The sequence below is a fragment of the Astyanax mexicanus genome, chromosome 8 (genome assembly GCF_023375975.1).
Source record: "Astyanax mexicanus isolate ESR-SI-001 chromosome 8, AstMex3_surface, whole genome shotgun sequence".
Classification (NCBI taxonomy): domain Eukaryota; kingdom Metazoa; phylum Chordata; class Actinopteri; order Characiformes; family Acestrorhamphidae; genus Astyanax; species Astyanax mexicanus.
In genome coordinates, this window is record NC_064415.1 from 44,645,816 (window position 1) to 44,673,565 (window position 27,750).

General features: G+C 39.7%; 1 protein-coding gene across 2 annotated transcripts; it reads right to left on the bottom strand.

The window, feature by feature from the left end:
- Window positions 1–931: 931 nt before the first annotated feature.
- si:dkey-127k13.1 (PWWP domain-containing DNA repair factor 3B) lies at window positions 932–24,528 on the bottom strand. Of its 2 annotated transcripts, none has more exons than XM_022677988.2 (13): window positions 24,258–24,528; window positions 21,799–22,618; window positions 15,139–15,379; window positions 13,371–13,514; window positions 11,933–12,003; window positions 11,464–11,549; window positions 11,290–11,350; window positions 11,036–11,111; window positions 10,854–10,904; window positions 3,427–3,677; window positions 3,058–3,267; window positions 1,383–1,471; window positions 932–1,205 (listed from the first exon to the last, which is right to left on the bottom strand). In XM_022677988.2, the coding sequence occupies exons 2-13, from the start codon at window positions 22,564–22,566 to the stop codon at window positions 1,151–1,153; spliced, it is 2,103 nt and encodes a 700-aa protein (XP_022533709.1). In that variant the 5' UTR covers window positions 22,567–22,618; window positions 24,258–24,528; the 3' UTR covers window positions 932–1,150. The 2 variants fall into 2 exon arrangements, with proteins under 2 accessions (XP_022533709.1, XP_022533710.1); XM_022677989.2 differs by lacking the exon at window positions 24,258–24,528 and adding an exon at window positions 23,780–24,178.
- Window positions 24,529–27,750: the final 3,222 nt, after the last annotated feature.

A 27,750-nucleotide genomic window follows, 5' to 3' on the forward strand; every position in this document is an offset into this window, starting at 1 on the left:
TTTTTGCTGGTTCATCGGTTGTCCTTTCTTGGAGCACTTTTGATAGGTTCTTATTGCTGCAAAATAGACACACCACACAGGAGCTTTGTAATGTTTTGGGGATGTTCTGACCCACATCTCCCTGACAGATTATAACGACCTCCTATTTTTCCTGCTTCAACACATTAACTACAGGAACTTACTGTTCACTTGCTGCGTTATGAATTAAAGCCAACCCCTAAAACTAGGGGTGTTTTCCTTGTTTGGCCCACACCAAAATATTTGGCGTCAAAAGTGCTGCAAACTATCGTTTGAAAAATGATTTATTATTTATTATTAAGTTAAGGCAGGCTCTCATCACCTGTTAAACAATAATAATATTAATAAAAAATTAATAATACTAGGAATCTGAGGGTTATCTGTTAAGCTCATTCTACTGTGCACCTAAACAGAGTCAGATTACAAATTCTAAAAAACAATCAAAGTCAAGTAAAGGGAAACACAGTCCCCATAGATGATGACGAGAGGACAAAACATAGTCGCTCACCAAAACTGCAGTGTAAGACCAAAACTAATCTGTCCAAATTCATAGAATGTAAAAAAAGCTTGGCATAGACTTATTGTTAGCATTTTTTCAAGAACAAATTCAAAATGCTAAATTATCATTTTAAATTGGTGAATGTTATACAGTGGTTTTAATGTTATGGCTAATAATGTTAATGTCTGATGTAATTACAACATGATTACTAATGATATCTTAAGTATCCCACAACATGGACAGAGACAGTGATGACCTCATCCACGTGTATTCAGACATTTTTAAAAATCACAGCTGTATGTATTATCAGCACCACCTGGGCTTTTTCCTAAATAAAGGAGTTTGTAATTCACTTCTCGACAGCTTCTCTGCGCGGTTAAAGGTTCTGAAAGAATACTTCACATTATTGAAAAATTACAAATTCATGATTGTTTTATTAAAAATATTATTTCACATTCACAATAATAAACATGTCGTGTTGAGTCACGTAGTCGTGACTTGTAATAGAGTGTAAATGCAGTAAGTGATTAAAAAAGGAGAATTTCATGCACTTTTTTCTGCTGCTGAAATTGTTCATTAATGCACTCGAACAAGCTCCTCCCATCTAGAGTTGTCACAGTGACGGCCTCACAGTCACGGCTTCAGCTTCATCTGCTGCTCAATCATCATATCAAATTCCTGCCGTTCTCTACGGAGCACATAGACAAGAAATGGATTAACAGAGCTTATATATTTACTTATATATTATATAACCACTTCATCAGAAAGACCTGCCCTGTAGCTCCACCATACTGGTTTGCAGCTGGAGACGGTAGACTGTATTATACCTCTATATTGTGGCCTGAGTTGGTTAAATCCGCCTCACCTGTTACTGTGACAAGGTCCTCGCCGATACTTCTCCTCAGCTTTGACCAGGGACAGCCGGTCCACTTCAGCTATGGCATGAATAATAGCCTAGAAGAAAGAAAGAAAGACAGAAAAGAACGAGATTATCTACAAGGAAAAACATACAACTGTACTGTACTGTTCTGCTCAATACAGCAACCACTTATTAATAGCATAGCAACACATGCAACTGCACTAGCAACCCCATAACAGCTGACAACCATGTCTAAGTAATACCAAGTAAGAGATAGAGATGCACTGTTATTAAAATGTAACAAAATAAGACAACCACCTTAAAGCTGAAGACCAAAAACTGAATGTTTTTCACAGGTTTTTATTCTTTTTTACCACCTTTTTCACACTAAATTACATTTTAAAGAAAAAAAGCAATTACAAACCTACAATCTGAAAATAATTATTGAACACTTGGCTAGTATTTTTTATTTATTGCAGGGGGCTCAGAGTGGTCAAGTGGGGTAAGCGCTGCCACTATGATCAGGAGATAGCCGGTTCGAATCCTGTTCATGTAGCTTGTCATCGGATACTGGAGTCCTGAGAGAGACTTGGTCTCTCTGGGTGGGTAGGTCGCTGACTTTACATGTGTCGGAGGAGGCATGTGCTAGTCTTCAGGCTCCTGGTGTTGGGGCATCACTAGTGATAGGGGGAGTCCTAATGAGTGGGTTGGGTAATCATAATTATACAGCTCTGTCAAAGCCTTTATTTATTTATTTATTTTATTATTTTTTTCCAAGGTCTACTTAAGCAATAATACACTTGAGATTCATGCTATAACGTGTAATTTTTTTTTCCCAACAAATTTTCCACATTTTTTAAAAGTCACACTGTTCTACCAACAAAAGTGAATTTGAGAGAAATAATAATTAAAGGTACATTTCTGCACATGCCCCATTCTGCAGTTAAAAATGGAGTGGGGAAGATTGTTTTGAAATTATTGTAGTGAACTTAACTTTTGAGATTTTAATTAACTTGCTATAATTTTTTTACTGATTGTAGCCACAGTGTTTGGCATTGTTGCTAGGTTACCTGTATGTGGCAGAGTAATACATGGAGAGCTTACCAACAGTGCTTGATCACCAGATAAAAGCGCTCATAAAACATCTCTCAGACAATCACATTGCAGGGACGAAACTAACTGTGGTATAATGTTGGATATTACAGGTTTTAAATCTAACAGTTCAATTTAGTTTAAATCAATTAAATTAATAATGCAGTTCATTCATAGCATGGAACAATTTTGTAACATTTATTTTAACATTTTGCTCTAGAAATAGTATCACAACTAGTTAAATAGAACGTAATATATTTATTTAAAGCATTTAAATTGTTAAAAAGGTTACAACAAAATACAACAGACCTGTAGAAACTAAAATAAAAACACTTTTAAAAGGAGCTAGTTTTATCTGCAGCAGTAACCCAGCACACCTACATTGTGTAAATTAGGGTCAGCTAATCAGAGATTCACACACTGTCCTGTGATGCTCTCAGGATGTTTTATATACAGTGAAGGACGGAGTGCTATAAGGAACTTCACACTTGTTTTAAAGTGTCTGTGGCACATATATCTCCAAGGGTTCTTCTAGGTTACTCTGGTCCCTAATGTGGTTGCGTTTGGCACCCCTACTCTAGATGCTCACCTCAGGCAGAAGCACGTCCAGTATGAATGAGATGCGGTCAGTGTTCTCCAGGCTCGTGTTGGTTTGGTCTGCAGACTCGCACAGTTTCTGCAGGTAGCGGTACACCTTGTCCACCTGCTCCTCATCCTCCAGGTACACATCCACCACTGAGCGGCTGCAGCTCTGCAGTGCCTCCAGCCACTTCGATGGCTCCTGACCACAGATCACTGCCTGCAGATGGACATTTGTTGAATGACATGCTCAGAAGAGGTAATCAGGTTTACACACACTTTCACAAACATGATTTTAATACGTGCTGGAACTGGTATAACCACACAATCAGAGAAACACACTCTAAAGGACACTGCTTGTTTTTACACCTCCTCGTACCTTTAAGTGGTTTTCAACTCCACGTTTCTCCACTATGAACTCCACCAGCCTCTTGTTGGCACGGTTACGGGCAGCCAGTGACCGATCCGGTAGCACTTTTTTTGAGTGGATCTCGTTGGGCTGTTCAATCTCTTCCTCCTCAAGCTCTCCTGCGTTTTCTCCCTCGCATTCAGGCTCCTCACTCAGCAGCTGCTGGCTGGGAAAGGTCAGCTCAGACGCACCCTCAGGATACTGCCTCCTCACAGGAGAACCTGCCAATCACACAGCATCACACTGCATACTGAATAATGCATTTTATTAATTAATAATTTACAGTGGATACGAAATCATTCATAGTAGGGCTACAAAATATTGGAAAAAATGTAACTGCAATGTTTTGCTGCTCTGCAGTAAATATTGCAATATTAAAAAATACAGGAGTTTCACCAGATTTCTCCACAAATCAATGAGCCAATATGTTCAAGATATTTAAAAAGTCCTCTGTTTATTAAAGATTGGAGTAAACTGAACAGAGATTTGGAAGCTTCAGAGGTAGTTTCAGCTGCAGACTGGAAATGAAGCTTGTGATGAAATTCACACTCACACAATATACACAAGGGGACACTAAAATAACAAATCCTAGATCTCAATGAATAAAATATTCTAGTTGAAAATCTTTATTTATTATATAGTGCAACGTGTTGAGAACAAAGTACCATAAAAATAATCAAAATTATTAATCCATGGAGGTCTGGATTTGGAATCATACTCAAAATTCTTCAAGATAAGTTAAAATGAGGCTCAGTAGTGTGTGTGGCTCCATGTGCCTGTATGACCTCCCACAACTCCTGGACATTCTCCTGATGAGGCAGTGGATGTTCTCCTGAGAAATCTCCTCTCAGACCTGGATTAAACAGTCAGTCAGCTCCTGGACAGTCTGTGGTGCAGTGTGGTGTTGGTGGATGGAGCGAGACATGATGTTCCAGATGTGCTGGATTAGATTTAGGTGTGGGGAAATGGGCGGGGCCAGTCCATAGCTTCAATGCCTTCATCATGCAGGAACTGCTGACACACTCCAGCCACATGCGGTCTAGTATTGTCCTGCATCAGAAGGAACCCAGGGCCCACTGCATCAGCATATGGTCTCACAATGGGTCTGATGATCTCCTCCCGGTACCTAATGGCAGTCAGAGTACCTTTGTGAGCACATGAAGGTCTGTGCAGCCCTCCAAAGAAATGCCTCTCCACACCAATACTGACCCACTGCCAAACCGGTCATGCTGGAGGATGTTGCAGCAGCAGAACGATCTCCACTGCGTCTCCAGACTCTGTCACGTCTGTCACGCGTGCTCAGTGTAAACCTGCTTTTATCTGTGAAGAGCACAGTGCGCCAATGGCGAATCTGCAAACCTCAGTGTTCTCTGACGAATGCCAATCGGCCTGCACGGTGTTGGGCTGTAAACACAAGCCCCACTTGTGGACATCAGGCCCTCAATCCACCCTCACGGAGTCTGTTTCTGACAGTTTGAGCAGAAACATGGATATAAATTGCCTGCTGGAGGTCATTTTGCATGGGCTCCTCCTGTTCCGGTAGCGGCCCTCCTGCTGGGGTGTTGCCCTTCTACGATTCCCTCCATGTCTCCTGGTATACAATAATTGCTAATATAATGTTTAAAGTTGATGTTAAAGATGTTAAAGAAAAAACGAGAAAGAAAGTAAAAAAAAATACTGGGACGATATAATCTGACATGAATAGAATTCTATATTTTACAATTTGTTGCATGTTTGCACTTTATGCTGTCTATATTGTACTGTTTGTTTCATTACAATTATTAAATAATTCATAGTAGAATCTAAATAATGCAAAGTGAATGTTAATCAATTGATAGTAGTTACTGAATTGAATATAGAGACTGAATGATTCCTCATGGATACTACATAATACACAGTACACACATAGTACATTAGTTATTGAGAAATATGTAGTAGATAGTTGGTTGGTTGGTTGGTTAGTTGAGTTTAACGCCACATCAGCTCGTCAGCTATTTCGTGGCAGGATAGGTATTGTTTATTCACAAGGTTCTATGATCTCGTCCTTAGATGAGGACTCGTAGGTTGGTAACAGTTAAAAAGGTCAGTACTTTGTTTGCATTGTCTTTGTTGAAAATGTCCACTAGTGTATATGACAGGCAGATTTTTTTGTTTCGTAGATAAGTATCTTGGGCATTCGGTAAATATATGTTTTATAGTAATAGTTCGTTGGCACACATCACAATGTGGGGGTCTTTCGCCCTTCAGTAAAAAGGAGTGCGTCAGTCTGGTGTGGCCAATGCGGCATCTTGAGTAAATGACTTGATCCCATCTATTGTCTACATACGTGTTGGTGACACGATCAATTTTGGGATTGAGCTCGTACAGTTTGCTGTTTATTTGGGTGTTCCATTCGTTTTGCCACTTCTCATTAATGTATTTGTGAATTAGGGCCTTCATGTCTGTTGGTGGGAGTTTGCAGTTCGCTGTTTCGGCCTTTGATGGTCTTCTTGCCACCTGGTCTGCTTTTTCATTTCAAATGAAGCCACTATGTCCTGGTATCCAGCAGAATTTTATATCAAAATTTTCAATTGAAAGGTTGTGCAATCTATTCAGAATGGTGTGGATTAGGGGGTGACCTGTGTCGAGGTTGTCCAGTGCTTGTAAACAGGATTTAGAGTCGGAGCAGATCATGGATTTCTGCTGTCTTGTGGTGGTGACGTGGTCAACAGCCATTAAAAGAGCGTAGGCTTCGGCTGTGAAGACTGAGCAGTGTTGCAGTAAGTCTACTTGTAGTTCCTGTTCTCCAGCTACCACTGCTGCTGATACCTTGTTTTCAGTCTTTGAACCATCAGTATAAATGAAAAGGTGGGACGGGAATTTTCCTTTAATGTCCATGAACTGTTGAAGATAGACGTTTGGATAGGTGTCTGATTTCTTTCCACTAGCGAGGTCTAGAAATACACTGGGTCTTTTGAGGGTCCATGGTGGAATGGAGTTGTAAGGCGTCTGTGCTATATCCATGAGGTCTATTTCAAGTTCCCTCAGTTGCTGTCGAATACGGAGTCCAAGCGGTTGTATATAGGTTGGTTTGGCATCGTATAGTGTAGTGTATGATGGGCTGAATGTAGATGTATACGCCGAGTTTTGTTGGTTGGCTTTCAGCTTGAAAACATATTGAAGGACTAATCTTAATCGTCTGTGTTCCAAACATGGTTCACGGGCTTCCACGTACAGGCTTTGAATGGGGGAGGTTCGATAAGCGCCCAGGGCTAGCCTGATGCCTTGGTGATGTACTGTATTTAGACTGTTAAGATAGGACTTTCTGGCAGCCCCATAGATAATACTTCCATAGTCGAGTTTTGTTCTGACAATGGTCCTGTACATTTGTATAAGGGGGTGGAATTCTGCTCCCCATTTGGTTCTGGTCAGAACTTTAATTATAGATAATCTCTTCATGCATTCCTTTTTAACTTTGCTTATGTGCGGGATGAAGGTCAGTTTACTATCCAGGGTTAATCCTAGGAATTTTATTTCCTTCTCAACCTTGATGGAATCCCCTTGAAGATGGAGTTCTGGCTCGGGGTGAGCTGACCGTAACTTGCAGAAGTGAACACATGTTGTTTTGCTCTTGGAGAACTTGAAACCGTTAGTAACTGACCACTGGTGAACCTTGTTTATGCCCAGCTGAAGTTGCCTTTCTTAAAAAGTCCGCTACAAATATTGGGAGCCTTCCTCTAAGGCCCGCCTGGTGTAAATCTTTTAGGATGCCAAATCTCCAGGTGGTGTCGTACGCTTTTTCAAGGTCAAAGAAGACAACCACGGCGTGTTCCTGTCTTATGAATGCGTCTCTAATAAAGGTGTCCAGTCTGACCAGGTTGTCTGTAGTACTTCTGCCTTTGCGGAAGCCACTTTGCATTTCACTTATAATATGGTTCCTTTCCAGCTGCCATACAAGACGGTTGTTAACCATCCTTTCCATGGTTTTACAAAGACAGCTTGTTAGCGCTATGGGCCTGTAGTTATTTGAGTCACTATGGTCTTTCCCCGGTTTAGGTAAGGGGATAATTGTCGCCTCCTTCCATGTTGACGGTATTTTTCCTGATGTCCAAATCCGGTTGAAAACTTCCAGTAACAGTATCAGAGAGCTTGTGGGAAGGTGTTTCAGCATTTGGTAGTGAATGTCATCTGGTCCAGTAGCTGTGTCATGTGATTGTTTCAGGGAAGTCATTAGTTCTTCTAGATTGAAGTCTTGATTATATGGTTCCGTGCTATTTAAATGAAAGTTGATCACCTTACGTTCTTCTCGACTCCGAATAATTTGAAAAGCTGGTGTGGAGTTGCTTCCTGCGGAGTTTCGCTCAAAGGCTTTTGCCAGCTGTTCAGCAATGCCTTTTTCCTCAGTGGCCATTCCATCTTCATGGTTGATGTAGTGAATACTAGGTTGGTCTCCTCTGCCTTTCATTTTCCGTAAAAGATCCCAGATTTTTGTGATTGGGGTATTCTTTGTTATTTTGCTTGTGTAGATTCTGCAACTTTGTTTTTTTGCAGTGTTAATTACTCTCCGTGCTCTGGCACGGTTGAGCTTCAAATTGATCAGGTTTTCCCACGTTGGATGTGCGTAAAAAATTCTTTCTGTCCGTTTTCAAGCATTGATAGCCTGTTTGCATTCTTCATTATACCATGGGTTGCGATGCTTTCTTGGTTTCGTTGAAGATTTTGGGATAGTCTCCTCTGCTATTAACCGAAGGGTGCTTGTGAACCATTCGTTAAGGTCTGAGCTTTGTGTTGGTGCTGTACTTAGCCTTTCTCTGCAATGCAATTGAAAAGAGGGCCAGTCGGCTTTGGATAGTTTCCAGTATTGAGCTTTTTCAGACCAATATGGTCTCTCTGGTGTGATGATGATTGGGAAGTGGTCACTACCACAGAGGTCATCCCAGACTTTCCATGAGAACTCTAGAAGTAACTCTGGTTCACACAGCGTCAAATCTATAGTTGTATAGGTGCCATGTCCTGAGTGAAGATGAGTGTATGCTGGGGTGTTTAGCAAGCAGAGGTCATTAGAGTTGATAAAGTGTTCTAGAATCTTTCCTTTGGCGTTTGTGTACTGGCTCCCCCATATTGGGTTATGGCTATTAAAATCTCCAAGGAGCATATAAGGGGTTGGGAGTTGTTCTGCCAGATCGTCCAGGTCTTGAAGTGTCAAGTTGAACTCTGGCGGTACATATATTGTACATATTGTGATGGTTCTTGAGATGACATTAGATACTTGTACTGCTGTCACTTGTAGTCGTGTATTAATGATGACTTGGCTGTGTGGGACGTTGTTCCTCACCAGAATGGAGGTCCCTCCAGACGGCCTGTGTACATTCGGCCCATAATTGCTGTAGGTAACAAAGCCCTTCAGTGAAGTCTTGGTACCTGGTGCTAACTGGATTTCTTGAAGGCATGTAACAACAGGATTGAGGGATGCATGCAGATGTTGGAGTTCGGCATGGTTGGCTCTAAATCCTCGACAGTTCCATTGTATAATAGGATTTGATGTCATTTTGTTCGTGACGACCGTATGCGCGATCTGCTTCTTCCTTTAGGTGACGCGCTGCGGCTTCGGGACGACGCACCGGCTTCCATTTCGATATCTTTTAATTGGTCAGATTGTCCAGTGTTGAGGTCTGTACTTGCTTTTGGTGGTTGACGTGATTGTTCCATCTTTTTCCTGGTCATGCCCCCACTATGACTAGCAATATTTTGGTTTTGTTTATGATGTGGCAGTGTCTGGGCAGTCATGGGTGGACTCTGGGAATATGAACTTTTCACTTTGGGAGGAGTGGGTTCCTTTGGATTGGTGACCAGTTGCGGTTTGTCACTGGTCAACCATGTGATTTCGGTTTGACAGCTGTTCGTCCGCGTTGCTTTAACCACTGCTGAAAATGGTTTCACAAAGTTGAAGTTAGGGGAGTCGTTAACCAGTCTCCTTGCTTCCTCAAGGCTGACTTTCTTGAAGCATCTAAGCTTTTGAATTTCTTTTTCCTTGATCCAGTTTGGGCATGTTTTGTCTGAGGCAGGGTGTGGGCCCCCACAGTTTCTGCATTTGGGTGGGTTTAGGCACGGCGCAGCATGATCCTCTCCTCCACAGTTGTGACAGATCGCGGGGCTCTTGCAGATGACTGATCCATGTCCATATTTCTGACATTTGAAACATCGAATAGGGTTGGGAATATACAACTCTACATTTACTTTAAGGTATCCTACTGAGATCTTATCTGGGAGGGTTGGTTTATCAAAAGTAAGAATATATGTATTTGTTTTTATGGTCTTATCTTGTTTTCTAATTGTAATATGTTTGGCATTGGTTACACCTTGAGGAGCCAGTTCTGTGACAATTTCTTCTTCAGATATATCGTCCAGCTCTCTACATCGCATGCAGCTGTTTAGCACTGGGTGGGGGAAGGTCTTAATGCTGACACCTACAAATAGTTTAATGCCCAGAAGGTTGTCTGCTTGTATTTTTCTGGTACACTCCACCAGGATCTGACCAGATCTGAGTTTCTTGACGTCTTTTACCGTCCCCGCGATACCCAATATACCCTTGTGTATTGCAAAAGGGGAGAGCTTACTTAAAGGTGTTTCAGTAGATGTGGATTCCAACAATATAAACTTTGGCCAATTTACGTTCGTAGACCCAGTATTTAGGTCGGGGTCATCCTCAGTCAGTCTTCTTTTAGGGGTAGGTTCAGCCATAATTGCAGAATTAGGGATTCTTCACCCTTATTCCCCACCCACCTCGGAGTCCAACAAGGGGATGCACAGAGCCGCGGTACTCCTGCGGATGTGCACCAGGGATATAAGAGTGATATACTCGAACAACATGATAGAATTAGTGCTCGATTGACCTTGAGCCGGCGCCATCTAGGGATCGCAGAAGAGATACAACATAGGGCACGTCCCGACCAGCTGGTTGATTGGAGCGGGCCTCTCCAACCTCCTGTCTATGCGAAATAGGAGCCAAAGCACTGTGTTGGGTCGACGGCAGCCGCAGCATACCGTTCCCCTCAAGTACCAGGACCTCTTCTTCCGCAGACACAGGTCGCACCTCACGGCAAACAAGGTGCCCCATACGTTCGCCTCTTACGAACAGCAAGGGGGTGCTGGGAACCTATTCTACGCTGGGAACCTATTCTACCCCGGGTCCCCACGGGGTTAGTAGATAGTTAATTAATAGTAGATTCTGATTTATTACTAGCAGTTATTTAATACTTTACAGTAAATATTTCAAAATAGATCATTCTAAGTAGATACTGAATCATTCATAGAGAATCCTGAATAATAATCCACAGCAACTGCAGATTAACCCAGTTGAATTATTCCATTAAGTAAGTAAAAGTGTAGGAATCAGTGAAATCAAAAAAAGAACTTACTGATATCATTAGTGAAGTATTCAATAAAGGAACCAACAAAAGAACCACATCCTGCAGACAGAGGTAAAAGTTGGGTCAGTTTGGGTTAAATGTCCAACACATCTGTTAAACTCAAGTCTACTTCTAACTGTAAAATCTGTGTGTGTATGTGTGTGTGTGTGTGTGTCAGGGGCAGGAGTTACCAATACGAATTCTGTAGTCCGTAATAAGATTCAGACACCAGGTAATAGTATCTCCTAAACTCTCTTTGGCTAAGGCCTGGAACAAAAAAAACACTGCATTGTTGCCCTAATCTCAACATTGATCTTATGCATAAAGCAGGTCTTAATCATTTCTGAAACTACTATTCAATAACAGTTTTGCCATATTTTAGTCAAATAAAAAGATGGGATAATTAGTCAATTATATATTTTTTAACAAATCAGCTAAAGCTTACCACTAACAGGTGCGATTCCTCACAGTCAAATGGCTTCAGCTTCCTCAAAGACACAGTGAAGCTTCATGAGGGGGGGGGGGGATGAGGAAGATTTACATTAGTACTGATCATTCTCACACAAACATAAAGCACTGATAGTCCCTATCCCAACCTCCTGAAGCCTCTGAGACTCACCCCTTCCTGATCCTCTTCTTATCAAACAAAAGTCCATCAATAAACACAATGCTGGCCTTCTTGCTCTTGTGGTTCACACTTTTAACCTGAACAGAACAAGTGATCAGTCAACAACTGTGCACGTTCTGAACATTTTTGGCATTACAGAGCACCCCCTATGCTTTCTGTAGTGTATTACTGTCTGTCAGAATGCATGTGGGGATCATGAGTATCATGAGCATTATAAAGTGTTAAAAAGTGTGTCCTATGATTCCTCTAATATATTACAGTCTGAAAGAATAAGTGCGTGAACCATAAAACATTATAGAGCATTACAGCTATTATAAAACAGTAAAACAATATTAAAATCCATGGGTAAGTTCTCAATTTAATATAATAGGTGAGGTCGCTGACTTTGTTGACACTACAGCCTTCATTACAGCCACATTACTTTAACATGAACAGTGATATACAACATAAGGTTACATACCATGGCAGGCCAAAAAGGATATTTTCTGATTTTACACCACACACACAGTCCCTCTTTAATTGATGAAGGCTCTAGAACAAATGAAACAACACATGATGTATGAATAAATAAATACAGTAATAATAAAATAAAACAGGTCACAATCAGTAGTGTCTGCTCTGCCAAATTCATTTACTCCAGTGTTTAAATGTAAATATGGTGTCAGACAGTGGATCATTTTGTGTTGTTTAAACCTTGCCCACTAGATATTAGTGATGTCATTAGATCCCACTTCTAAGTGCATAAAAAGTAAACTTTTTTGAATATGAATTTTATAGTATTTTTAGTTATAGTATTTTTACAACACTATAACATGTTTTTCCTCAAGTTTGATTTGATCAATCACCATATGTATCACAATATATCACAATATAATATGATGTAACATAATACGATATATAACAATCACAAAGTTCTTGCCAATACAAAGCACTATTTTTTCTGTAAAAAAAGTAATGAGTTCCAATTGCTGGTCCTTTGGAAATGAGCCCTAATGTAGTCCTTGTTCCATCTGACGAGACTAAATACTGAGAACAGTTTGCAGCTTCCTGCACAAGGCTGTTTGAGTTTTGTTAACCTGAAAAATAACTAATCTACCTAAAATGACCTGAACAGTAATAACCTGCTGGGCCTGCAACCCCAAGCCCCTCAATAATCATGGAAAATGTCCCTAAACAGGGAACAATGGTTTCAAACTACATTACTTAAACCTTTTCTGTCATACTCCCTCTTTGGGGGAAAAACGTTTTATTCCCCCCCACCCCATAAAGCTTAGAAAACCAAGGGTTAAACTTTTTATTTTTTAATTATATTATTTGCTTTTATTTTTTTAATCTTCTACATTAATTTTTATAAAATTCTCTTTGTAACATTTTCACTAGTTTTTCTTATGTGATCTTTTTTAAATATAAAAATACAAAAATTTGCCAACACTGAAAGAACAATGAGTAAGTTAATCTGTGCAGAAAAAGATGATCATGTCAGTTTCAGTTTAAACGCAGCTCTGTATTATTAATTCCTACAGCTTAAATGAGCAATGTTGTAATGTCTTTTTCATCTCCCAGTTTTCAGCATAAAATACACACAGGCCGCTGATCTCCTCCCAAGGTCACCCATTTTGTTTTTAGGAGCACTGTCTGTTTTTATTGTGACAAGAAATAGTTTACATAATAATTCCACCTACAGTTTAGTTTAGCAGTTCCCAGGAGTGTTTTTTGAATGAGACAATCAATCAAAACAGAGCACCTTTACATACTAGTGCTAGAGGTTCAGTGTGCTTAAGTGTAATAGATAATTAGAATGATTGTTTTTGTTTTATAAACTCACAAAGAAATACAATGAGGTAAAAATGTGGAATCTGAGTTCTCCTCTTTGTTAATTCTAGCTCTAGGTGGCTTACTGTCATTGGTCTGTTGTAAAAAAGATGGCAGTTCCTCTTCATCATCTTCCTCATCCTCCTCCTGCAGTGAGAGTGAGTGGTTGATGGCGTCTGGCTCTTCCCTCAGACTCAGCTCAATGGACAGGTCAGATGACAGGTCCTCATCTGTGGTCCAAAGCATACAATCACCATATTAATAACACACTCTGTTTGTATAAACATGCAGTTGAAACCAGAAAATTATATACACTATTTAACACACATATGCATGTTTTTTTTCTGTTTGACATGAAATCAGACTAAATCTTTCCCGTTGTAGGTCTATTAGGATTACTAAAATTACATATTTTTGCCAAATGCCAGAATGGGGGTAGGGGGTTGGGAAAATGGTTCACGAATAGTGGGACAGACCCAGACATTTTCCTTGGTGGATTCGAACTGGCAAACTATTTAAAAGTAATTATTTTCCACACTGTTTATTTACTATCTGATAGTAGGAAACTTACAGACCAATCCTGTGCATTCTAAATAAAGTGTGGTGCACACAGGAACAGTACGGAGCTCTGCATGCTCTCTAAAAACAGTGATGTTGGATCCTGACTTTTCAGTGAAACAAAGGCAATTCAGAACCAGCAGGTCTCATGGGCTGAGCTCATAGCACTGATATACAGCAACGGCGTTAAGCTCCACTACGGAACTAAACAACAATCTTTAGAGCAGACACGCCCGCGCAAACCTGAACTGACCAAATAGCTCCTTTACACGGAGAGAGAGAGAGAGAGAGAGAGAGAGAGAGAGAGAGAGAGAGAGGCAGAGAGAGAGATAAATTGAGGTATATATTCTATATCGCCATTCATAAAAAGAAAAATTTTAAATTAGTTTTGATCCATATTGCCCTGCCCGAGCCCAGACATTTTCAACAGGATTGAGATCAGGGCTTTGTGATGGCCACTGCAAAACATTGACTTTTCTATCCTTAAGCCACTTTGTATCCAGTTTGGCAGTATGCTGTGGGGTATTTTCTCTTAGGAAGATCCATTTGCGTCCAAGCTTTAACTTCCTGGCTGTTTGTCATGATAGTTATAGTTACATTTTACTTTCAGCAGACAACAGGACATGTGTGCATTTGCTAACATTAATCTGGCTTTTTATAGGCACCTTCAGGCATCTGGAAATTGCATCCAAGGATGTACCAGACTTGTGCAAGTCCACAATTCTCTTCCTGACTTTCTGCTTCCTAGACTTTCCCGTGATTAGTCTTACACAGGTAATCAGAGTGTTTTAGGTTTGCCTTAAAAATATGTTCCCAAAGCATTATGACCTGGAGATCGTTGGTTCGGATCTCGTTCATGTAGCTTGCCATTAGCTGCCGAAGCCCTGAGGGAGCAAAACTGGCCTAGCTCTCTCCGGGTGGGTAGATGGCGCTCTCACCCCACATCACCCTTAGAGTGACGTTAGTTAGCACAAGGCCTCCGAGCTCGCTGTGATGCTACACTGTAATGCTACATCAGCAACAGTTTGAAAATAGGCAGTGGCTGACTTCATATGTATCGGAGGAGGCATGTGCTCGTCTTCACGCTTCTGGTGTTGGGGCATCACTAATGAAAGGGAGAGTCCTAATGGGTGGATTGGGTAATTGGCCTTTTAAATTCTCTCTCATTATTCAAGTATTTGGTAAGAATAAATAATTTTGGTAATCCTAATTGACCTACGACTGTAAAGTTTAACTCTAACTAATTTTGGGACAGTATTGACCAGTCCTGTGCTAGACCGCTGCAGTCCAGTTTACCTGGCTCCTGGAGATCAGGATCCTGAAGCTCGGATTCATGGAGCTGGAAGCGAGGCCTGACCCGGTCAGCTGACTGCTCCTGAGGGTCCACATCTGAGCCATTTTTCATCTTGTGACGTTTGGCCGCAGCTGCAGCAGAAACATTGCGCTCTTTCCTCTTCTTCTGCTGTATGTCTGGAGCTCGATCTTTCCGAGGTCGACCTCTCTTCTTTTTTGGAGCTGAATCTGAATGCTCTCCTCTCTGGTTGAAAAAACACATATAGATAGACAGATGAACCTATGAGTTATTATTCCATTAATCATTAATGATCATTCTTTCCTCAAGCATAAAAGGCCATTTACCCCCCTGTCTAAATACCTGTGCCTGGTTACATAAAACACTCTCTTAAGGCTGACTTAAAAAAAATCTCTTAAACTCCAACATGTTGTAGAAAACAAATGTTTTACCTTAAAAAAATATATGAGGGCTTTCTCAAAGAAAATACATTGCTCAAAATAATAAAGGGAACACTTAACACAATGTAACTGCAAGTCAACCACACTTCTGTGAAACTAACCTGTCCAGTTAGGAAGCAACACTGATTGTGAATCAATTTCAGCTGCTGTTATGCAAATGGAACAAACAACAGGTAGAAATGAGAGGCAATTAGCAAGACAACCCCTATAAAGGAGTGTTTCTGCAGGTAGTGACCCCAGAACTTTTCTGTTCTCATCCCTTCTGGCTGATGGTTTGGTCACTTTTGCATTTTGTCAGTTCTCACTATAGAGGTGGCATGAGGCGGTGCCTACAACCCACAGAAGTTGCTCAGGTAGTGCAGCTCATCCAGGATGACACATCAATACGAGCTGTGGCAAGAAGGTTTGCTGTGTCTGTCAGCACAGTGTTCAGAGCATGAAGCAGATACCAGGAGACAGGCCAGTACACCAGTAGACATGGAGGGGGCTGTAGGAGGGCAACAACCCAGCAGGAGGACCGCTACAGGAGGAGCGGTGCAAGAGCCCTGCAAAATGACCTCCAGCAGGTCACTAATATCCATGTTTCTGCTCAAACTGTCATGAGGGTGGTATGAGGGCCCGACGTTCACAAGTGGGGCTTGTGTTTACAGCCCAATACCGTGCAGTGTGATTGGCATTTGCCAGAGTACACCAAGATTGGCAGATTCACCATTAGCGCCCTGTGCTCTTCATAGATGAGAGCAGGTTCACACTGAGCACGCGTGACAGACGTGACAGAGTCTGGAGACACAGTAGAGAACATTCTGCTGCTGCAACATCCTCCAGCATGACCGGTTTGGCAGTGGGTCAGTAATGGTGTGGGGAGGCATTTCTTTGGAGGACCACACAGACCTTCATGTGCTCACAGAGGTACCCTGACTGACATTATTTACCGGGAGGAGATCATCAGACCCATTGTGACATCATATGCTGATGCAGTGGGCCCTGTGTCAGTGGAGTGTGTCAGCAGTTCCTTCATGATGAAGGCATTGAAGCTATGGACTGGCCCCGCCCTTTCCCAGACCTGAAATCTAATCCAGCACATCTGGAACATCATGTCTCGCTCCATCCACCAACACCACACTGCACCACAGACTGTCCAGGAGCTGACTGACTGTTTAATCCAGGTCTGAGAGGAGATTTCTCAGGAGAACATCCACTGCCTCATCAGGAGAATGTTCAGGTGTTGTAGGGAGGTCATACAGGCACATGGAGCCACACACACTACTGAGCCTCATTTTAACTAATCTTGAGGAATTTCCACTGAAGCTGGATCAGCCTGTCATTTGATTCTCCACTTTGATTTTGAGTGTTTCATAGGATAATAATTTTGATTTGCATTGATTATTTTTATGGTATTTTGTTCTCAATATATTTCACTATGTAATAAATAAAGATTTTCAACTAGAATGTTTTATTCATTGAGATCGATAGTTACTGTTACTATTGTTACTATTATTATGTAAGTTACTGTTTTAAGCAGTGTGCAAAGAAAACAGAGTATTTAGGGTGCATTAAGTTTTTAACAGTCAATTACTGGGATGCAACATCACACTTTAACAAATGGCAGAAAATATTGCTTTAATGTTTTTTTTGAAGATTACTATGCTCCTAGTAAGGGTGTGTCATATTGTACTGTACACAATAATATCTATAAAATCATTGATTTCTGTTAGAATCTGGTGAAAATCTCAATTAGGGGTGTGCCATATCATAGCCGATAATAACATTGCCAAATAAAATGTTATATTTTTTTGTTGCAGTAGAGAATTCTTTAAATATATATATATATTTTTTTTTTGTCCAAAATATCGCTATCACAAATGACATCCTTTCAGGGCTATATCACCCACCTATAGATCCTAGGTAAGATTTTCAAGCCAGAGATAATCCTCTAGAGCATCTCTGAGGAACCTTCAAAAAAAACTAAATGTGCTTCATGTATAGTGGGACAGTATAATAGTAATACTGCTGTACTAAAACATTTTAACAGCATCTTCAAACACAGACAGTATTTCACAGGCCCCTCATACCTAAACTAAACCACCTTGTAGACAAAGCAGCCTGCAAGGTTTGCCTCAAAACACTTCGTAGGTCATTCACATGACTTTGTATGCAGGTTTGAAGCTATACCTTTCAAGCACAGGATTTGTGCAGCTTATATAAATACCTGCCTATTGCTACGGTAATAGTTATGAAAAAAAGGGATACCCCAACCCTAGCTTCAAGAAGCATTTTCTCTTTAAAACCCATTCCCAAAGAGTCCTCAAAGCACATTTAGGGATTCCTCAATGAGCTTATACTTAGCCACAATGCTAACAGCCGGTTAAAGGTAGCTAACAGTCGTATTAGTCTTAGGGTAGTTAGCCGCAATGATAACAGTTGAATTTGGCAGCTGTTATAAAATTTTGTGATATGTTTATATATATAGAACTATTATCCACAATCTGCTGTGTGGTCTATGCTGTTTGCCCACAGCTGGATAAAACGGAAGAAGCAATCGGTTTTAAACGCAGATTTTCTTCAGGAGAATCCAGTTGGCAACCACTCTATAAATGGGCAACTGGCATGTGATCACAATGCCAAAATCTCAATGTTGAAGCACACTGGCCTGGAAGACTCAAGAATATTGGTTGAGATTGGACACAGGAGTTACTTCTGTAGAGCATTAGCTCACCAGCTCACTTCCAAGCTTCCAAGTTTCACTACAACTGTACCATTTCTTTACAATAGGTACAATAACACCGTAGCGAGCATGAGATTCATCAGTCTCCACAGTAATCTTAATAACTTCCTGTTGGCCTTAAGATTTTTAACATAAATATTTTCCCTGCCTTTCAAGAAGATAAAAAGAACAAATGGATGCTAACACAGAGACACAGATTCTTTGTATAGACCAGAGAGAACCTTTGTTTTTTGGGGGGGGGGAAATATTAAAGAGTATTTAGAATTAATGTTTTTCTTTCTCTTTAAAATGAAAGGGAATAATAATACTTTCCAAAGTTCTTATTAAATTGATGACCTTTCCTGAATATTCTGGTTGGATTTCTGGAACATACGTGCCATATCCAAAGTAAACAATACAAATAATAACTTACAAACAATAGATATAACACTATGTAATGTGTACTTTGTATGCACACTAGGGGTGAGTGACAAGGACCTAAAATAATAGTGTGATATTACAGGGTATTATTAGGATATTCTCGGCAATATGATTTTTTTTTTTACTACTGCAGTAACAATTTTATTTTGGATATATAAACCAGTTTTATACATTCAGTAAGGAAAATCTATAAACCTTTGTCTGTTAATAAACCTTGCTTTTAATAAAATACATGTGTATCAAAATAAAAAATTGATCAAACATAAAGTGCAGGATATACTCTGCAAACAAACAACTAAAGTAAATAGAGTGCATAACAACACAAATACAAAATAGACTTTGCTTTCAAAAATGATTTCAAGAATATCTCTTTCTCACAGTATGGATTTTTGTGATTTTTTGTACAATTGCATTATATGCATGCAATAAACATTCTGCATCTTAGTACTGTGCAGTAGTATGTTCCAGAACTTAATAAAATATTTTTCTTCAAATCGCCAGGTATATTGTTATTGCTAAATGCCCTGAGATATTATGATATTATTTTTAGGCCAGATCACCTACCCCTAATCCTACAGTTAGGCAAGTACCTACAGTTATTGGCTTACTATAGCTAAAGGCCTTAGTGTATGAACCAGCAGGTCCTCCAGCTCAACCTGACTTTCCAGCCCATCCTCATCCTCCACTGTCTGACTTTGGGAATTCCCTCTTCTGTCAGGGAATAAGCAGTAAGGAGAAGTAAGTTGTAACCAGGAGTGCAGTATATACAAATGTATTCTCAACACTCCTTGCTACAGACATAAAAGTAGTTTTATGTTAGTTAGCTATTTTTTTGCCTGACTGAATTTAATCTTTAAATTCAATTGGCATTTCTTCTGTCATCTAATTCCAAAGGAATGCATATGTCCTAGGTTCAGATATTCTAGCTTGTTTTCTGCATGAACAGCAATGTTTCTTTAGATGAAGATCTGTTGCATGGAAACCACTGTTGCATGGAAACGCCTTCAGATAAGGCAGTAACTCCCATAGACTTTTCCCCTGGTTAAGTGAACATGCAAAGGATTTTATGCACGTGCATCATAGAGCAGCCCCCCTTGGATTCCTGTAGCATATTACAGTCTCTCAAAAATCACATGTGCACCATATAAACATTATAAAGCACGCAGTGCTGTAAAGTCTGTCAGACTAAGCACTTGGATCACAAAACCTTCTTAGCATGCCCATTACACTTCCTGTAGTGTATTACAGTCTGTCTAAATGAACTTGTAGAGCACACAGTGGTATGAAAAAATTTGGGCACCTCTGATAAATTTCATGATTTTTCTTTATAAATCATTGGTTCGGATCAGCAATTTCAGTTAAATAAATCATATAGCAGACAAACCAGTGTTTGTCTTGGAATGCTGTTTTCTTTTTCCGCCATAAATACCACCCTTTGAATAACTGAATTTTAGTTTAATCTGTCCACAGCACCTTATTCCAAAATGATGCTGGCTTGTTCAAATGTGTTTAAGCATACCTCAAGTGACTCTGTTTGTGGCGTGGGCACAGAAAAAGGCTTCTTCTGCATTACTCTCCCATACAGCTTCTCCTTGTGCAAAGTGCGCTGAATAATTGAACGATGCACAGTGACACCATCTGCAGCAAGCAGGTCTTTGGAGCTGGTCTGTGGGTCGACTATGACTGTCCTCATCATCCTTCTCCTCTACTTATCTGAGATTTTTATTGGCCTGCCACTTCAGGCCTTAAGTAGAACTGTGCCTGTGGTCTTCCATTTCCTAACTACATTACTCACAGTGGAAACTGACAGCTAAAATCTCAGAGATTTTTGTAATCTTCCCCTACACCATAACGTTAAATAATCTTTGTTTTCAAGTCATTTGAGAGTTATTTTGAGTCTCCCATGTTGCCACACTTAGAAGATGCAAAGAAAAGAAAAGCTTGCAATTGGCTCCTTAACCCTTTCTTTTAATTGGATTCACCTGTGAATGGAGGTCAAGGGACAATGAGCTTACCAAACAAATGTTGTGTTCCAATTATTAGTGCTAAAGGTATTCAAACTAATAAACCGACAAAGGGGTTTTAATAATTTTAGTTATTGCACACTTTCTGTAAATTCTAGAAACTTAATTTTACTTCTCAAGTATCTGCTATATGATATATTTAACTTGAAAGATATTAGCATTAAGAACACGTTAACATGGACAGAGTGCTCTGCGTGAAGCACACTTGTCCACATAAGAATCATCTTTATGCTAAGAACCACTTGGGAAACCTACCCCAGAGCTGTAATGGTCCCTGCATATTAGTATTTATCTAATTTAAGCAATTAATAGCTTAATTAGCTGGATCAAATGTGTTGGAACCAGAGATGTATAATAACAAAGTAGAACTACTTCACTACTGAACTTAAGTACATATTTTCACTGAGTTTAATACTTTTACTCAAATACATTTATATATTCTGCATCATTACTGATTGCATTTATACTGAGTAATGATTATTGCTGCCAGAGTGGTAGATGCTCTGCACTGTCATCGAGTTTGATGTCTGAGTGAATAAAGAGATCAAAATGACCTTATAGAAAGATCTCACTGCTCCCGTTCTGCATTTCACTCCGAGAACTGAACACTGCTTGCTGTAATAACTACATAACACAGTACTGTACTGTACTTAAGTAGTACATTTTAGAATAAACTACTTGCAATACTTGAGTACAAAAAAGTTATATACTTTAGAACATTAACTTAAGTGTGGTGATTAAACAACACCTCAAATTCTATTAGTCACTTTTTTTTTTTTTTATTGTACTTTTACTCAAGTCTGGGTCTCTAGTACTTTATACATCTCTGGCTGAGACAGGAGAACAGTACAATATGAATGACAGTGTGCGTCCAGGACCAGGGATAAAAAACACAGTTACAGAACAATTTTAAACAGATCTCTGTGTTTCCTCTGGTTTATTACAAGCATGATTATGTGGATCACACAGATATTGATAACAAGAGATTTGCAAGCCGTTTTAGACAGGCGGCAATACTTCTACTTTAAAGCATACCTTTACTGGACTCTGATGGTCATCAATTGCATTACATTGTGTTTTGGCAATCTCGACAGGATCCAGAGTCACTGCAGAAAGGTGCCTGATGCTCACTGGGGTGGAGCTGAATGCTGGAGATGGTCGACGTCGACTGGCTTTGGGTGTGCTCAGTCTGGAGCTGGGTGAGTCAGGAGCGTCCAGATTGGAGGATAGTGTAGAACATGTGTGAAGAGCAGTGGGCATTTCTTCTGGGGTTCGGTGCTTGACAGCCTTTTTAGAGCACCGAACTCCTCTCACTTTGGCTTTTTTTCGAGGGGCTTCCTCAGAGTTAACTGTGCTGGTGCAGTGTACAACACAGGGGCAGCCATTCTGCCTCGCTGGTTCCACATTAGCACCTAAATCCAATCCATCTGCCTTCTCACATACAGGCTGTGTCTTTTTTCTCCCTTTGTTAGGTCTTTTTGGTGTCCTTTGCGGACATACTGTGGTTTGTGAAGGCACTGTCGGTTTACTGGCCTTTGAGCTTCGAGATAAACTTGGAGATGCATTGGTGGTCTTTGTTTGTGTGGGCAAAGGTGAAGGAGAAGTCGGGTAAGCTTCAGGTTTCTTTACCCTTCCTCTTGCTTTTATCTCCCCTTGGGATTGGACAGATTTAGGAGCTTCTTTAGAGCTTCTCTGCTGTGAAGCAGTTCTCGAACCCTCTATAAGAAGCTCAGCGATGGTACGGCATGTCCTCTGAGGATTCTTTCGGGGCCGTAAGGTGTGGCTATCTTCTATGGAACTCATGTTCTTGAGGTGCCTCAGCTCTCTGATACATCATCCTGCTCAATATTCTCATCTGAAGCAGAGCAGAAAGGAAAGAGGGTTCGGTTAAGAAGTGATATTCCACACTGTTAACATCGTTACAGTACGTGTTGATGAAACACAAGCACACACACGTCTTTACAAGCAGCCTTATCTCTCTTAAACACACAGTCTCTCTCTCTCTCTCTCTCTCTCTCTCTCTCACACTCACAAACACACACACAGCTAAAACTGTGTCCTCCAAATCTTAGTGCTAAATATTTACCAAAGCCGACCAAACCACCATAATTCTGAGCACAAGTTTTCATAATAAACTAATTTTCATTATTCAGGAAATTGCCATCTTATTTTTTTTGTAGATGCTAAGTTATTTATAGTTTTTTGCTAACTTAGTATCTCAAAATAACGACTTACTGTCTCAAAATAATGACTCAGTACCTCAAAATAACGACTTAGTATGTAAAAATAATGACTAAACAGCTAGCTCAAAAAAACGATTTAGTAAAATTTAGTAAAAACAATGACTGTCTCAAAAGAATGGGATGGCATCTTAAAATAATGACGTAGTATTTCAAAATAACGACGTAATATATCACGAAATAATGCAATTTACTTAATAATGCAAAAATGTAATAACGAGAAAAAATGCGATGTGGTTGCAGGAGTGTCCATCGATAGTTCAACATGGATCTATATGGTCAGCCAGATGCCATGGTGGAAATTCTCAGTTACTTGTGGGATGAGTTGGGGCGGTGACCATTTAATATTCACATATTACTATCGAACTGTCACTGCTGAATCAAACTGATCCTCACAGTAGCTTTCCAGAAACTAGCAGAAATCTTTCCCTGGACAGAAGAGACTGAATCTCAAAACCATTTAGAGCTAGTTCTGACTAACAAAAACGATCATCAGCGGAACCTCAGACCACAACAATCATATTATGATTGATCAGAATCATGTCACGTTTTGGATGTTTTCTGTAAATAATGTCAGTTTGAATCATAAATTAAGCACCTTATTTTACCGGTTTAACACTTAGTTTTAAAGAGATGAAAATATTCCGCTTTTCACTCAGGTTGTAAATAATGGTTAGTAGTGTTTAGAGGTGCGAGATTAAATAAACGCACATTTATCCACATTCCAGACTCTGAAATAACACCACTGTCCAGCGGGTGTTCGCCGGTAAACATACCACACTCTCCAGGACACACAGAGGGAACTCCAGGTCCAGAAATGAGAATCTGCTCCAGTACTGGTTTAAAACACTGGGGTGGATTTTCCTCCCTGGAGCTGGATCTGACTCCTCTGTTCTGAGTTGAACTAAGTTGTCAAACTGGTTTCTCAGAATCAGACGCGTTTAAATGAAATAAAGCCTGATAGAACAGATTAATAAGAGAATCCTGCCGGATAAAGAAATGTTTCAGAACTTTAAACAGGAGCGCTGATGATCACCACACGGCTGAATGTTGTCGCTCAGCTCCACTATAAACACTCCGTTAGCGTTAGCTTAGCCTAGTGCAGTTAGCCCGCTAGTTAGCTAGCAGGCTAATGCTCCAGAAGCGCTGCAGCGGTGAACATATAGCACAGTGCAGCTGAACTGTCCTCCATAAAGAAGCGCTAGAGAAGGAGAAGAGCACTGTGAGGGGGGTGAGATAAGGTGGGATACGTACTCATTACTCGGGGTTTCTGCGGTGTGGAGAACAGCAGCACTTTCGCCTTTACTCTTCCGCCACTTCTGACTCCAAGGAGCCGAGCAATGATTCAAAGAACCGAGTCGAGATTCGAAAGCTCCGAACTACCCTAATAAAACCGAGTGCGTTGCTCAGTGGGCTCACAGTGGGGTGGGCTCACTGTGCATTTACTCTGGGGAAGAAATTTATTGAATACTTTTAAGAGTTCCTCTGGGGACACTTTAGTCTGTTTTTTAGATATTGTTCAATAAAGGCTAAATGATTCCTGCTATTTAACAATGCTATATAAAATAACATTGTTCATTGTGCTAATTGCAGTATAACATCAGAGCTAGTGGAGATGGGAAAATAAATTACACACTTTTATTATTTTCAAATAAATCAGATTTAGTAAGCATGGTTGTTTTTGTCTTATGCAACTAAATGGTCAAATTAATAAAATTATCAATAAAATAATAATCAATATCAATAATAATAATCAGTATCAATAAATAATAATCAATAACAATAAATAGGTTAGCTGACTGTATGAATGTACTGTTGCATTAAATTGGTAACATCTTACTTACTTACTTAATTAATTATAGTCAATTTATTACATTAAAGTATTGTTGCAATATTCATACATTTCTACAAAGCATTTAATCAGAAATAAATAAAACTATACTCTGAGTGTGAAGCAGTGGTGGATCTAGGATTTGTTTTTGAGTAAGAGGCCATCGAGGGACCACAATATTCATAGAGGGCCCAAGTATTAATTCACCAGGCACACCATGTTCCAACACTTGAATGTTTTTAACTTTAAAAAGCTTACACAGTAAAATCTATAGAGTTAATTTTGTGCTAAAAGTTTTACACACAAAAAAATCTGCAACCAAAAATGTAAAAAAATAAAAAGTAAAAAAAAATATATAAAATACATAGTTTTAAATATACTTGGTTACTTTTATTTTTTGCAGTTCTTTTTTGCTGGTCTTTTATGTTGCTTCATTGTTGCTAAAGTTTCATATTTTGCCAGTCATGAACCTGGCTGGCTGGCATGGCTACTGGCAGCAACTAATGGGAGGAGCCCCTTTGAGCGGGATTCTGATAACAGTGTACTTTCCTGCATTGACTGTCACAGAATTTAAAGGTGGGGTCACACAGTTAGTGTAGCATTCAATTCATAACCGGTCATTGTCTTTGGTCCCCAGGCCCCAGAATAAAATGTTGCTGAATTAGAGAGCTGGCTTTGAAGGCAATGAGTAAGTAGGCAGCTGCTTTTAGAATGGAACACCTCTAGGGTGTCAGGTAGCTTTTTTCTGACTGTAACAGCTTTTCCTGGTTACCTGAACAAGTGCTGCTAATTGTGCTGATACAAGAGCTACTGCCAACATGGAGATATCAGAGCTCAATCTTCATCTGCTCATTCAGGCATTGTTTAACTAAATAATTGCAGGATTAAAACTAAAGAGAGCTGTCAAAATACACAACAGAATCCTCACTAAAATCACCAGATGCACCACCATATTTTAGGTAAATTTAGCATGCTTCCTGAAATTACACATTCTCACCAAAAATAGGGATTGCCACTTTAAAAAAACTATTTGCTGTATGTTAATACATTTATTAGAAATAAACATTACATACATATTTATTTTTTCTGTAAAACATCAAGTGTGTTTCCTGTGAATTATAGGTGATCATAAGCACAAGAGTGAGCTGAGTGACTGTGTAATTGTGAACAGCAGAACGTCAGAAATACACAAATATTATATTCTATAAAACACATTTGTAGCTCAAAAATGTTCTATATGCCGTGGTTTAAAGGTTATAATTCTGATATATAAAAATATGACATGCATTAGAGTAAATGTTGGGTAATGATCAGGAGAGTCTGGGTCACTCCTGAACCGCACAGCTCTCTCTGCAACACAAACACAGAATAGCAGAATGAATACAGCACTGAGCGGGGTTTAGGACACAACTGTAATCTCCAACAATTCATATCCAAAATCCAAACAAACTAAAAGTTCACTCAGGTCACTCACAGGTGTTTGTGAAAGTATTTACTCTTTGATTCACAGGCTTTTCTTTTACTGTCTGCTGCCACCTGCTGACTATGGGACGCATCACGCAGCGCCATGCAGGAGTCCAGCTGGTGCTCCTCACTGGTCAGGTTCACCTGCAGGGCGAAGATTTCAGCTGGACAAACACACAAATATATAAATAAATTACACAATATAACATTACTATGGTTGTGCAACACCTGTTTCTGTGGATACACTTCATGACCAAACATATGTGAACAGTGACACAATCTTCATAATTTGGGCTCCTTATATGATTTTGAAATGTAATTGAAGACTAGACTTTCAGGTTTAATTCAAAAAGAAAAAAAAACTAACACCATCTAACTAAGTGAGATTAATCCCCAGGAAATAGGTTTATCAGTATCTAAATCTACCATACAGAGGGTTCACCACAAGGTTCAAATTAATAATAAAAAGGCCTGATTATACTTCTAAATAAGCCAGCTCAACTCTGGAACAGTGTTTTTTGGATAGGTGAAACCTGTACCAGAATAATTGGAAAAAGACAATATGAAGAAGGCTTGGAATGGCTTGTCTCAAAGCTCTTCACACCCTCTGTAAAACATGGTGGTGGTTGGGCATGCACAGCTTCCAGTGGCACTGGGTCACTGGTGTTTAATTAAGATGTGACAGAAGACAGAGGCAGAAGGATGAATTCTGAAGTGTACAGAGATTTACTTTCTGCTGAAGTTAAAGAATTTTAACATAAAACTGTAAAAAAGCAAACACATTTTAAACTACAGCAGACACTGGAATGTACTAACATGTTAATGTGTTTGTATAATATAAAAAATGGTAAATTATGGAATAATACTGAATGCATATTTTTGCTTCTTAATGCCTGGAATGTAATCGGCCCTCATAGGGCCAACTGCCCCAGAGATGTAATGGTCTAGAACCGCCACTGAACTCGTGTGGGAAATTGAACACACTTACAAAATTAGCATGCAAACTAACAAGACTCTCAGTACTGCCTTTGAGCTTTTTGGACACTTTCTCCATTTATATCTAAACTCATGTGGGAGATTGAACACACTTGCAAAATTATCATGATTTTTTTAATCATTTGTGGTTGTGATCATGTTTATGCTGGGGTGTTTGTGACTGGTTAATGGCTATGCACTTGGGTTATGTGAACCAATACAATTTAAAATTAGAATACTTGAATCAAGTTGTATATTTAGCTCTGCCAGAGATTTCTAGAAATTTTCTCAGAACTCCCATTTGCCTTTGCCATCCCTGTATGAGATGCAGAGTTAATGAAGCACAGCAGCTTGCTACTCGCATCGTTTGCACTACCATTTGTGCAGACTGGGGGTGATTAGCACAGCAGTTTTAGAAAGCTAGATATTAGCTTTTTTATATCAGAAACCTCCTAACTCAGCTTTAATTGATTGTAT